The sequence below is a fragment of the Acomys minous genome (genome assembly GCF_964271855.1).
Source record: "Acomys minous genome assembly, chromosome: 5".
NCBI classification, from domain to species: domain Eukaryota; kingdom Metazoa; phylum Chordata; class Mammalia; order Rodentia; family Muridae; genus Acomys; species Acomys minous.
The window spans coordinates 24507309-24521515 of NC_140494.1; the positions used below are offsets into that span (position 1 = coordinate 24507309).

The following is a 14207-nucleotide window of genomic DNA, read 5'->3' on the forward strand; positions in this document are numbered from 1 at the left end:
CCTGGCCCCAAACCCTGACATTGCTGCTATTGAACAATCCTGTGCTCATCAGGGGAAGCCCAGAGCCATGGCTGTACAGGGACTGGAGCGAGGCAGAGGGCTGGATTTATTCACTCACTCACTCACCCAGCACTTACTGAATGGCCGCTCTCTTCTGAGCACATTCCAGGTACAGAGAAAACAGAAGCAAACCAAATGTCCAATGGTCCCTATTTTCGAGCTTATGGTCAGTGTGAGGGACTGGCAGTGAAGGGACTGGCAGGTAACGTGACAACAAATAGTGCAGCTCTGAATCCAAACAGAGCAGCGTAAGGGACAGAGCCTACCAGAGCCAAGGCCAAGGTTCCTTTGGATGGGGAAGATAGTGACATTTGGCAAAAGACACAAATGAAATGAGAAGGGAATAGTAACAGAAGGAAAAACACTCCGGGAACAAGATCTGTAAGTGCAAAGGTCGTGAGGTCCCACTCTGTTTAGGTCAGAAAGGGGATAGCTGAGGAGAGCGCCCTGCCTCCTCCTGGGTTTTGCACATCTGGGCCTCCTACTTATGTTGGAAGGATGGTGGGAGTAATGGCAGACTGTTCTTCCACGTCCATTCGTGGATATGGAACTTGAGCTCTAAGTGGCCGAGTCGGGAAGAGAGCTCAGCAGTGTGGCTCAGGTGCTGTTGTTCTTCCAAACTCTTTTCCCTGTGATTCGAGACTATCAGTGATGGCGCAGGTCAGACTGGCTGCCAACAGCCGGCGGAGGGGAGGGGCTTCCCTTATTCTCATAGGTTTCCGCTCAGGTAAAGGTGAATCCATGATGAGCTGCAAAAAGGATTTTAGGATGAGCCTATTTGAAGGAGAGTTGGAGTTTATTTAGAAGAGAGATTAGTAGGCCAGGCGTGGTGGCGCACGCCTTTGATCCCAGCACTCGGGAGGCAGAGGCAGGCAGATCGCTGTGAGTTCGAGGCCATCCTAGTCTACACAGTGAGTTCAGGACAGCCAAGGCTACACAGAGAAACCCTGTCTCAAAAAAAAAAAAAAGAAAGAAAGAAAAGAAGAGAGATTAGTATATATATAAGCATATGGGTTGATAGAAAAAGAAGTCAACGAAATGAAAAAACACACTCCTGCATGGCCGTAGGCTTCTCAAAGAAGAGCCATGTCCATTTTCGTAGCCTTCATGTTATATATTAAGAGTTGCTAAGAAACATTTCCCCCCATCTCTCTCTCTCTCTGTCTCTTTCAGTAAATGTATAGTTTAGCTCCAAATGTACCTTGAGATGAGATTACAATCTGATAAGGCAAAAACATCAGCCCCAAGGACTGCACAAGGCAGATAAAATACGACTTTTACTGCAAATGAGGTTTCTGAGACAACTCATAGAAAACTGCAGATTTACAGCCAGAAACACAGAAAAAGTCATATAGACACCTGGTCTTAAATGTATCTAAGTGTTGCTTACAGCTGCTCTCTCAGAATTCACATTCTTAGTCACAGCTCCAGACACTACCTCTATGCAAAATATTCCAAACTGTGGTGACGATACACCTTTTTTCACTTGTAGTGACCACAAATCCAAGGGGCCTCTCAACCATCACCTTCCACACAGTAGCTCAACCTCCTCCCCATCCTTACCAACCCCTTCTCTCAGTAATCCTTCCCAAAATCAATGATCCCATCACCTCTGTGGTAGCTTTCCACTCACTCCTTTCCTAACACACTACTAACCAATTGGCTTAAAGACAACAGAAATCTAGTACCCTTGTGTTTTAAAATTGGAGTTGTGGGAAGAGCTCTTGTCACGCAAGTGTAACAACCTTAGTTCAGTATCTGGATCCATGGTGGTGGAGAGAGCTGACTCCCAAAACTTGTCCTCTGACCTACACACACACACACACACACACACACACACACACACACACACACACACACACACAATCAAGACTAGAGCCTGGCATGGTGAGTTCCAACATTATAGAATCTGAGATAGAAGAATCACAAGTTCAAGGCTACCCTGAGCAGCATGAGATCTTGTCTTAAAAAGGAATGAAGAAAAAAAAAATCTGAGTTACTTCTGAGGTCTAGAGAGATCTATTCTGTTCCTTTTGTCTGAATTCTGGAAGTTTCCAGCAGCCCTTGCATTCCTCATCTTGCAGGTACACGATGCCAGTTCCCTTGTGCACGAGTACATGGTCATCGTCTCCATGCGTGTCTGTGTATATTTCTTCCCCTCTTCTTACCAGGAGGAAGAGGCATAGGATTTAGAGCACACATTAAAATTCAATAAAACTTCATCTTAGCCTGATGATATCTGGGTGACATTTCTTTTACAGCAGACACGGATCTCTAACAGCCATCTGCTTTACCAAGCTGTGAACAACAGAGAAATCACCCCCAAATCCCTTTATCGTCACACTTTTCATCCAATGCTTGACGCAGAAGTCCTGATTTTGAATAAGTGTCTCCCATTTGCTCCTTCCACTCTCTGGTCATCCTTCAAGCTCATCTTCCACCTCAACCTCAGCATCACTGATGTTTTAAAATGCCCAGTGGCCCCAGAGCCTATAAAGTCCTGCCTCAGCAAAAGGCCACCTTAAGAGCTGGCCTCTTTCCAAACCTTCCATAGAATTTCTTGACATTCCCCAAACACTCTGACACTCATTCAAAAGGCTTTTTACAGCCTTTTTCAAACTTTTTATTATGATGTCCGAGAATAGTCACACCTTTGATGACATTTGTCTTCCTCTGCTGTCCTTTGCCATCTGTGGTGTGAGCAGTCTGTTTACATACCCAGGGATGATATTGCTCAGCTACCAGGAGTTGAGCAAAAGGGGCTTTTATTCTGATGCTACCTTTACCCCCAAGACAAGTTGCTTAACGGTGTCTGGTGCCGTCTTTGCTCATTTTGCAAGTTTAGAGGACACTAGGATCCCTTCTTTTAGCAAGAACATTCTGTAATGGCTTTGGCCGTTCAAGCCCAAGAGCTTCTCTTGTTCAAGTCAGAGACAACAGGGTCACAAGGGATAATCCGGCTAGTGGCGTTGATCCAGTGTTTCCTTCGAGCCCTTTTGCAAGTGATTTATCGGCCAACTGAACAATAAGGAAGTGAGCCCGTAGGTGAAGTGAGGTGACCAAAGCTCTGAGGCTTTGTCACGGAGCCTGAAGAACCTCCCAATTGTGAAGTTGGTGTCCACCAGCCAGCTCACCTCAGAACCACAAAGTCGGAGGCTTAGCAGAAGCATAGAGGCCTCTGCCTTATATTGATAGCCATCTGATTTCAGGGTATGGCCATATTTTACTGTATTTGGATGAATGACGTACTTAGTCTACTACACTTCTCAAGTGGACAAGCACCTCTGCACAAATGGTTGGTGCACTCCATTACAGCACAGGTTGCTGACTGCTTCTGAGAATGTGATTCCTATGATATGCAACAAAACCAAAATCAAGCAAAGAAGCAAAGTATTGAATAGTAATAGTAAGCCCAAGGTAGCACTATCAGATTTCTAAGTGTCTCAGGAGGAAAAAAAATACACATTTTCTTTTTCATCTATGTATTTCTTTACATGTTTGTAGTATCTATGTAAATGTATGTGCATGTGTGTGAGTACACACAAACAGAGAGCAGAAGAAGACATCTGGCGTCTCCTTCCAAGACCCTATGCCTATTCCCCTGAGACAAGGTCTCTTCCTAACGCTGGGCCTTATTTCTCAGTTAGGCTAGAAGCCAGCGAACCCCAGCTGTCCTCCGGTCTCCTCCATACTCGGAGCAGGGATGCCCAGCTTGTTATGAGGTGCTAGGATCCAAAAGATGGTCCTCTTGACTGTGGAGCGAGCTCTATTATTAATTGTTGAACCATCACTCTGACCTCTGGAGCTTTCTTAAGAAGAATTTAAGTATTGCTTGCTGTTGAGACCAGTGCCCCTCTCACGTGTTAGTCAGAACACAAATTCTGTTGTAGGACAGGCAGCTGCGGTTCTGACAGTGAAGGATGAGAGCTTTGATTTGGCCTTGCAGATTTCTTTGTTGAGAATGCTGCAGGCATTTACGGAACGTCACATTCCAGCCACCAAGCGCCTGACTCACATTTTTAACAGCCTGACCTCTAGGTTAACTAATACAACAAATCCTTATTGCTATTGGACCTCACTGCTTGATTTGACTGATGTTTCCAATTTCAAGGTTCTCCAGAGAACGTGATTATGGGAGTAAGGTTTACAGCACTAAAAGTGAACATTGAGAATTTCTCGACAAGCTTTGAACACAAGAACTGCACACTGTGCGGAAGCCATCCAAAAGTGTTTGCCGCCATCTTCTGGCCTACTGAAGAACTACAGCGTAGTCTGAGTACCAGGTGGACTCAGGGATGAGAAGAACTCTAATAGGGATAGTCATGGGAACTGGCTTCTGGGCCAGGCTGGAGCAAATTCTGAGGGCTGAATAGGTCTCTGTAAAGGAAGCTGTCCAGCTAAAAGGGTCAACTTTTCTCAGCTGCCAGGAAAGACCACAGACAGGAAACCTTTACATCTTCTGAGTTTTCCTCCCCTGTAGAATCTTTAAAGGCTGGTGTTTGTATTCAGTGGTTCAGTATAAATTCAGAAACTCTAGGGAGTCAAGAGACATACAGTGAGCTCTCCAAATATCAGCCTTTATCATTTTTAAAACCAGAAGGAATTAAACTTAGAAATAACTAAAGCTCTTGCAGTCTACATGTCTTGCAGGGGGAGGGCGAGGGGGCACGTCACACACAATGCGAGCAGGGCAGCCAGTCCACACGCTTTCCCTCATACCCCAGATGAAGTTCAGAAGCACAGTGCCCTGTGCTCAAATCAGCTTTGGAGATTAGCTGCTTTTCCAAAGGTCAGTGAGTGTGCTGGAAGCAAGAGTGGAAAGGTCTATGCAGCGGCACCTCAGAGAGGACTTGCTGCTTCGCCCCTTTGCTGCCCATGGAAGCCAGATCTGCCATGCTCCCAGATCTCCTGGCAAGTCTTTGATCTTTAGTATCACTGGTGTATGCTTATCCTGGCAAAACTAGCAAGCCGCTCTAAAGAAACACGCATGCGCGGGCATGCGCGCACGCACGCACACGCGCGCGCGCGCACACACACACACATATACACACACACACACACACACGTTTTAGTTGCTACTTTTTTATACAACAAAGTGTAATAGAAGTTGTAATGACCCATGAAAATTGACATGGTACATATTTCACATCCTAGGTTTGGTTGCCAGCCTCTTACCTATGGCTTGGCTATTTCTCATGCAACAGTCAATGCTAGGCTTATTTGTTTCTTTAAACAATTATTTTGACATCCAGGTTGCAGTTCTCCCACATGCAAAGCATGTGCTATGCACCATGGATCTTCCAAAACAAGTAAGACAGGCAAAGTTCCTGTCCAATAAAGAGCTCAATATGTCAGAGTCAAATAGAAACAGAAGCTACACCGATAGGAAAATCAAGACAAGAAACACAGGAAATCTTGTCGTTGTGTTTGCCACATCTCACACACACACACATACACACACACACACACACACACACACACACACACACACACACACTCACCAACACATGTTCATGGCCACTTAAGGGCAGAGAGAAACATTCTCATGCCATCCTCCCTGCAGAGGATGTGCCATGTGGATGTGAGATCATCATCAGGAAAGGGAGGTCTTTGCAAAACTCTCAATTCTTGGCAGAAGAAATGACCTATGGACTAAATTTGGGGGTGGGGGTTAATAAGACTATGATTTATATTAAGTATTAGTGTTGTAACATAAAACTACCTAAGTCCCTTTATCTGATAAATAGAGACTCAACTTGGTTTCCAATGAAGGACAAACACATAAGAGATTGGAAGGATTCCAGCATTTAAAATGGAGATATAAAAATATTACTGGCATATATTACAAGAAGTGCTTCTGATTAAATCACACAACAGGGCTTCTTAAATCTGTTCATTCAATTTTCATTCAATTAGTCATTAAATTTGGCCTTTTTCTTAATGGTGCTTGGAAATGAACCCAGGGCCTCACACAGCCTAGGAAAGTGTGCTGCCACTGAACTATACCCCAGCCTTTTACTTTGGGGACAAGATCTCAAGTTTCTCAAGCAGATTTCAACCTGGTGACCCTTCATCTCCGCCTCCCTAGTAACTGAAGTTGCAGACCTGTGCCACCAGGCTGCCAGTTCAGCAGTTTTAAATGCACCTACAGCCAGGTGTGCTAAGCTGTAATCTCAACTACCAGGAAGACTGAGATGGGAAGATCATGAGTTCAAAGCCAGCCTGGGCTTCATGGTGATATCTTTGACTCTTCCTGATCCTAATACTACTACCAGATATTTTTCCACCATCTCAGTACATCATATATATTGTCATAGTTTTTCTTTAAGTTCTTTTTGAAGGGTGCTTTGGGCTTTTAATAAACTGGGTCTATTAATTGTCTTCAAAATTGCTTCTGTGTAGCACCCTCAAATTCAGAAGGAATCTCAGTACATCAAGTATCTCTGCTGTGATGATGCAAGAACGCTCGCGCAGTGGATTATGGGAATAAGGATTGCCAAGGTGAGTGCACACTCAGCTTACTAGTGCCAGCATTTCACCACTCCTGGGTACACGCTGTCTTGTCTATTTGTTGGGATTTTTGCCCCCTCAGGAAGTGTAGTCACTCACCTCCTATTGTATTGCATAGTATTAACCACACAAACACGCACCTGCCCAGTGGCCTGACAATCGGAGTTGACCTTCAAACAAACTTCTCAGATTCACAGAGAGAACTGCAAACATAGTGTGCAATTAGGAAACTTGAGATTGGGCCAAAGATGAGTACCTTAGTGGTGGAACACGCACCTAGCAAGTGTGTGGCCCTGAGTTTGGTCCCACCATCTAAAGGGAGAGAAAGCAAAAAAAAGGGGGGAGGGTAGTTAAGTCTACTAAACAGTTACATGAAGACTTGTTATCAGAACTGTGTGGCTAGCTAGCCTCATCCTCAGATGTGTACATGGGCAAACTTGATGACTGGGCTAATCTAGAAAAAAAAAACTGTTTGGCATTTGAAAGAGAAATCAATGAAATATACCCCCAAAATCCAAATTGGACCAGGAGAACAATGGCATTTCCTTCTCTTGCAGTGGAGTGCAAAACTTGAAATAAATGGATTCCTTTCCTTCTTCTATTCCCTCCCTAGTATGGAAAGACCCTCTACGATAACTATCAGCGGGCTGTGGCAAGAGCTGGCCTCGCCTCTCGGTGGACAAACCTGGGGACTGTCAGTACAGCGACACCAGCTCAGCAGCCTTCTACAGGTAAAAGCTGACAAGAGATTCCCACTCAGTCCCCAAGCTCGAGGCTCACGCCTGTCCTCCAGTGCACTGTGTAAAAGTGAACTCTCTCAGGGACTGGGGAGCCGGCTCCGTGGGTAAAGTGCTTGCTGTGCAAGTGTGGGAGCCTGAGCTCAGAGCCTCAGTACCCACATAAAGGCCAGATGTGGTGGCCCCAGGCACTAGAGGGCAAGGGTAGAATGGATCTTGGGGCCTTGCTGAACATCCAGTCTAGCCAATGAGCTCCAGGTTCAATGAGAGACTCTGTCTCAAAACTAACAACAACAATAACATAATAATCATAATCATAATGTGAAGAATTAATTAAGGAAGGCATCCTGATGTTAACCTCTGGTCACCACATATGCGTTCATGCATGAGCCCATCTGCCCACACACACATGCACACGTGCAAAGAACAGAGAGAGAGATGGGGGGAATAAAAAATAGAATAAAATGAAATAAAAACAAAGCAAACTCTGTAGACACTGTTTGGAATATACACACCCCGCACGCACATACCTGCAACCCACGTGCATGCATCCACACCCCACATGTTTACACCTGCGTCTATTTACAGGTGACTTTTCACAAAGCTTTGGCTACTTTTTCCGCAGTCGACCGATAAATAAAGTGTTGGTCACGATTTTTAGAGTGCGCTGCAAGAAGATGTGTCTTAGTAAAATACAAATATCATATAGAATACTCAGAGCAGATATGGAGCCATGCCCGGCTGTTTTTCCTCCCTGACTAGCATCTCATGCCCAGTACTAGACATTGAAGTTCAAGGTAACACAACCTTGACTTGTGTTTTTTAAGACTGGTTTACTCAGATTGGGTACCTAATGAGTTCGGTGCTTTACATCAAGAGTTGTCCTTTGGTTTCCTGACAGATTCTAGGAACCCCCTGAGTACTCTACTCATGGTTGTTATATTGTATTGCTTAGGAACAGTGACAAAGAAAAACCTGCACATGCTCAGTAAAAGCCACTGATTTCCAAACTTTTTTGGTCAGCCATAATGGATACAGAATTCACAGGCTGTAACTGCTCCTCAGCATGTAGATTACAGCCCCCTTTCACAGTTGAGAGAACTATCTAGTACAGTCAGAAGCTAGTATCCAATAGAAAGCAAGTACACAAATCAAACACTTACTGAGAATGAATCGTAGATTGTTATCTTAAAACCAATGTTGTATGCATGTAATTTTACTATTTACTGACAATGAAATAAAATTTATATACTAATGAAATATAGGATGTGCCTATTTAATTTTTACATGGAGAACTAGATCTTGGTTGGATATTTGACTACAAGGCATAGAACATTGTCAGGGTTTCTTAGAGTTTATCTGTATTCTGATTTTATAGCCATCAAGTGCTGAGAATGCCGCTTTGCACAAATACATAGTGCAAAAAATGGCAAGAGTCTATTTAGGGCTATTTCAGAGATCACTGGAAATTCTGCTCTACTCTCAAGTTAAAATTCTTTTAAGAATCATTCCATGAAACAAGTCAGTAACTCGAACAGCAATTTTGTAATGTTAATTTTTTTTCTTTATTCCTGAGAATTTCAGACATGTACACAATGAAGCCTGGACATAGCTATGTCCCATAACCCCCTCCAGGCCCCCCGCAGGGAAGGTTCCTTTCAATTCACATACTCTTTCTTTTTCTAAATAAGACACTAAACCCCATTAGTGCCGCCTTTATGCGCACAGATATAGGACTATCCACTGCATCTTGGGAAATCTACCAGTGGCCACACATTTTTAACAAGCTGGAACCCTCTCTCCCACAGCAGCTGCCAGTGGCCAGTAGCTCCTCAGTGAGACTCAGGAATTGAAAGCACCTGAAGTTTGCCTGGCTCGCTCTTGTGCAGGTCAACACAGTGGGTGTGAGTTCATGAGTGCCAGAGCCCTGTGATATCCACAAGACAGCAGTTCACCGCAGCCCTCCCATCACCTAGCTCTGACATTCACCATCCCTCCTCTTCAAGGGTATTCCCTGAACCTTGGTGGGGAGAGGGGTGACAAAGATGCCCCACTTTAGGGCTGAGCACTCTAGTTCTCTGCCTTCGATCAGTTATGTGTCCATCCACCCACTGCTGCCTGCTGCAAAAATCTTAGTGTTTACTGAAAGCCTTATGGCTCTTGACTAAACACAAGTCCTCACATACAGGGCTTTGTGAAATATTTGTGAATGTTCCCTTTTGCTTTATGAGGCAAAGTGCTTTGTATTTGTAGATTCTCCTTTAAGAACACCAAAAAAAACGCCTTCTCACTCTGTTCTCTCTTCTCCTCCCTCAGGACTTAAAACAGGCACCAGCCAGCCCAACGGCCAGATGCCCCCGGCTGCACCTTCAGTGGGTGTGATTCTCCAAGAGGCTCAGATACAAGTTGAAACAACTAAGGTAAATCATAGACCCACACAAACCCTGTCAAGCTGGTACCTAAAAACCTGCCTTCTGTCTGTGAGCAGATCCTGGTACCATTTCTTTTTAAAAACCAGAATACAGTTCCAAATACAACTGGGAAACCACTGCATGATAATTTCATTTAGGAAATGGGGCCATGTTTTATCTTAAAGCCCCCTAGGCTAGAGGTGAACGTTAGAATCAGCTCAGCTGTTAATCACGCTGCTTTGTGATGTCCTAAGTGTTTGTTAGTTGCATTTATTATGACACAGGGATTTCCTTCATGTATTGACTTTCATGGTCTCTCACCTTGAGATTTTCAGTTACTGTTAAGAAATATATATCAGAGCAATTCAAAGTTAGTCAGAAGCCCTATATGAAGTGAACCCCAAAACCAAATCAGAAGACTCCTAAAAGGGGTCCACTTATAAAATGTGCATTTTACATTTTCTGGTTAATGACTTAAATGCACGCTCAGGGTGATGGAGAAGAAAACTCATTTAGATGCTAACCAAGAGGAGAGGTGACAGTCAGTGGCACAGCATGTGTGAGGGTGTGAGGGCCTCGGTTCCACTGCCTACACCACAAGGATAGACAGACAGACAGACAGACAGACGGATAGGTAGATGGATGGATGGATAGATAGATAGATGAACGGATGGGTGGATGGATGGATTGTAGATGTATAGATAGATAGATAGATAGACAGACAGACAGACCAGCTGTGTAGTATAACGGAGGCGTAACTTTTTTCTATAAAAGAGACTAAGGAAGATTAATTGAAATCTATATAAAGACCCATAGTTGATTGTAATTTAGTTATTAATCCAATTCAGATGTCCCAGATGACTAATTTTCACTGAGTCGTTCTCGTGGTTTAGAACAGCTTTAATTAGTTGTGGCCCTCTCCTACAACCCAGATATTAGAGTCTGTGTGCACACTTCAATAATTTACTGTATTCACCCCTTCAGTGGTAAAAAGTGAATGTTGGTGTTTATTGAAAGCCTTATAGTTTTTTAAAGCCATTTTAGACTTTTTAAAGCTGTTTCTCTGATCTATCCAAGCCCTACAGTCCCACTACACAATTTTATTTCTGTCATATTTTCATTACTTTTGTAAAATTAGTCAAAAAGAAGTATTTTGTAAGTCAAAGAAATAAAAGAAGCCCAGAATAGAAATAATTTCTATGTTAATACCAACACTCAAGCTGTCTGATCCAAAAATTTTAAGAAATATATCACAAGTTAATTAGCTTAGCGTGCTAAGTAAATAGATGAAAAAATTGAAACTCATCAAAAAGTACTTTGTTAGGAAAAAAATCTAAGTTTAATATTCAGTAGTTCAGGCTGTCAAGCAAAGGAAAAATTTAAAACAGAAGCTGACGAAATGTAAATTAAAGTGATGATGGTTTTCAGCAGAATGTAGTTATTCAATTCAGCTGCCTGGGATTGCTGGGGACGTTACCTTTGTATAAGTACACTGTGGTAGTTGTCATTGTCAAGCCCTCTGTTGACAGAGGCGGATGCTCTAGAGTCTAGAGACTTAAGCCAGGTCAGGTGTTCTGCCTCCACCAACAGCGCATGCATCCATGGTTGGACGTCAGGAACACATCAAGGGCTTATCCCACCTGGTCTCATTGTAACACAAAGCAGATAGTAGTCAATCTATGACTTTAATAGCACACACACACATGGGGGGGGGGAGGTTAGGGAGAGAGAGACAGAAACAGAGAGAGAGGTAAACTGAGAGCCTAGACCAGGTGCCCTTCTGAAAGCTTCTGTGGCAAAGCTTCTGACTGGCTCCTCCTTTGAAGTTCACAGTCCGGGAGCCGGAACCTTTGTTGTGGAAATAATAGTGCATAGAAACACCATCCACAACCAAGGGAACAGTGGAGCATCCCCTCCACCAGGAAGAGATCCTTCATGGCTGGCTTTGTAAAAACCCAGACAGGATTTTATTTCTCTTGGTTTCTTCGTTTCTACATTCTTCATCCTAACCAAGTAGAATATCTAAGCAAAGAGAGGTTTTTTTTTTTAATATAATATTCTTTATTCATTCTTTGAAAATGCACACAGTGTACTTCAAGCACATTCACCCCAACCCCCTACTCCAGCTCCCTCTCAGGCACCCCTCACTCCCACACACTCTGCCCTCTCACCTTCATGCTCTCTTTATTCTCACAACCCACTGAGTCCAATGCTGCCTATATACTCACCGGTATAGGGCCATCCACTGTCAACAGACCCTCGCTCGGGGTGAGAGCTCCTGGGCTTCTCCCAACCGTGCTGGAGTGTTGAGCAGCTTGACCATGTAGGCCATGGTCCTGTCATGTCCAGAACACATTTGCACCCTCGTCTTCCCCAACCTCTGGCTCTTACAGTCTTTCTGCTCCTCCTTACTCCAGGGAACTGAGCACTGGGGCAAGGTGGTATTACGTAGATGTTCCCTTTACGACTAAGCACTCCACTGATAATTGTTCTCTGCACCTTGACCAGTGTGCGTCTCTGCACAAAGATATTTCTCTGATGGGAACTGAGCTGCACTAACCTAAGGATATAGAAATAAATATTTAGAAGGCAGTTTGATAACTATGCCCATTTAGCATAAATAATCATAGTCAATTCATCCCTAGAGGCTTTGAACTCTCCAGCCACACGTTCTTGACCAGATTTTAAGCCAAGAGATTTTTGTGAACACTCTGAGATGCCCCTTAATTACTTCTATGCCACCAAAGGTGTGGCACAGAAGCACAGTGCACACACACACCACCACCACCACCACCACCCCTAAAATTATGTTTCTTCATATGCCCGGGATATTGGTGGCTTGTATTAGGTAGGGAGTCTTAGAGAACCATCTGGCTTCTAGTTTGAGCTGCCTCAATTATGAGATCTGCTTGGAACTAAAACTGAAGGAACCCCCACAAGAAGTTGGAATTTATTCATATTTTAGAGAAACATTCAACATCTGCATAAGACTTGCTCAGAAAGGTCTGTTCATGACCTAAAGACAGTAAACACTTCCTAGAGTAAATGTGGCTGAGATGCCCAGTTACAGAGAGTTGGGGCTGTGTACTTACATATAATGACGCCGAAGGCATCTAGAATTAATTATTCCTTACGTGGAGAAAGGTGAGCTCATGAGCACACTTAGTCCCAGTGTGGGAGGGAATGGGGCGATCCCAACCAATGTCAATGCCACGTAATGGATGTGTTGTCAAGAACCGTGAGAGCTCTGTGGTCAATATGTTGTAGGATGACACGCGAAGATTGGGTAACCACTACCCAGGAGCTGCCAGGGAGAATCACCGCCCTAAATCCAGCCTGCCACCGCCGCAGCCTCCAGTAAGACGATCTTCTGACACCTGTGGCAGCCCCGCCTTGCCACCCAAGACCAAGGGCCCAGGCAGCTGCACCTTTCCCGCCCACCCAGAGGACCTGCTGCCGCCACCCCCGCCCCCACCGCCCGAGGAGAACAGTGACAGCGAGCTACCCCCACCACCGCCGCCAGGTTTGCTGGAGGAGCCACCGGACTTCCTGCCACCACCGCCCCCGCCCCCACCCCCTGCAGCTGTTGAAGGTTCCGCATTGCCACCCCCTCCCCCACCCCCACCCGGTCTCTCCCAGGAGAAGACCAAGTCATCTCCAATGCCCCCCAAAAGGCCCCCAGTGCCCCCCAAGAGGCAAGAGAACCAAGGACTCCCCGGTGCATCAGGAAACAGCGAGCAAGATTTCATGTCAGACCTCATGAAAGCGTTGCAAAAGAAAAGAGGCAACATCTCTTAGGGACATCTCTAACAGATAATTTTTATTAGATCCATGTTTGAGTACTCTATTGTTGTGGCATCTTGTTCATTTTAGTAAAATGTTTTCTGACCAGAAATGGCGTAAAACTCTTCACTGCTGTGCACACTGTGTTCATACCTATAAGCTAGCAGAATTCAAGGTTTCTAACGACATACGTCTCTGCATACACACATACACATCCTGTGTGTTTTCACTTGACAGCATTTATCTTGCATTCCAGGTTCACTGAAATGATAGTCTAGGTTCGTTTTATTGTGTTGAGGAGGCTCAAGTTTTAAAAATAAAAATTTGACTTAAAGCAGTATTTCTAGAAATAGTGTGTACGTTTTGTATGGTGTCAACACTACTTTACATTTGGCTTTCTCAAAGTTTCGAAGTCCTATGCCTTCTTATGTCTTGTTCCATTTTTCCTTCTTGGTGTCTGTAACTTTCAGAAAATGCAGAAGAAGAAAAAGAAAAAGAAAGAAGGCTAATGTTCCATTTCCTCTATACATCTTGGCTGATTCCATCTCTGGTCCTAACACTGGTTTTGTGTGTGGGCTGGCTGGTTGGTTGGTTGGTTGGTTCTGACGCACTAGGGAAGAGCTCATGGTGCCTACACCCTGGCGAGTGTGCCTCTCTGAGCTACGAACACCTAGCCTGATCTTCACTCTTTTGGCTTTTGGTTTTT

The 14207-nt window shown here is 44.3% G+C and overlaps 1 protein-coding gene across 1 annotated transcript in view; it reads left to right on the plus strand.

The window, feature by feature from the left end:
- Positions 1 to 13841, plus strand: part of APBB1IP (amyloid beta precursor protein binding family B member 1 interacting protein) — a 100407-nt gene extending 86566 nt beyond the window's left edge. The window contains exons 11-14 of the mRNA XM_084781968.1: positions 6463 to 6561; positions 7184 to 7301; positions 9624 to 9727; positions 12986 to 13841. Of these exons, the coding sequence (XP_084638094.1) occupies positions 6463 to 6561; positions 7184 to 7301; positions 9624 to 9727; positions 12986 to 13516 (852 nt within the window). The 3' untranslated portion in view covers positions 13517 to 13841. The remainder of the gene's footprint in view (positions 1 to 6462; positions 6562 to 7183; positions 7302 to 9623; positions 9728 to 12985) is intronic.
- Positions 13842 to 14207: the final 366 nt, after the last annotated feature.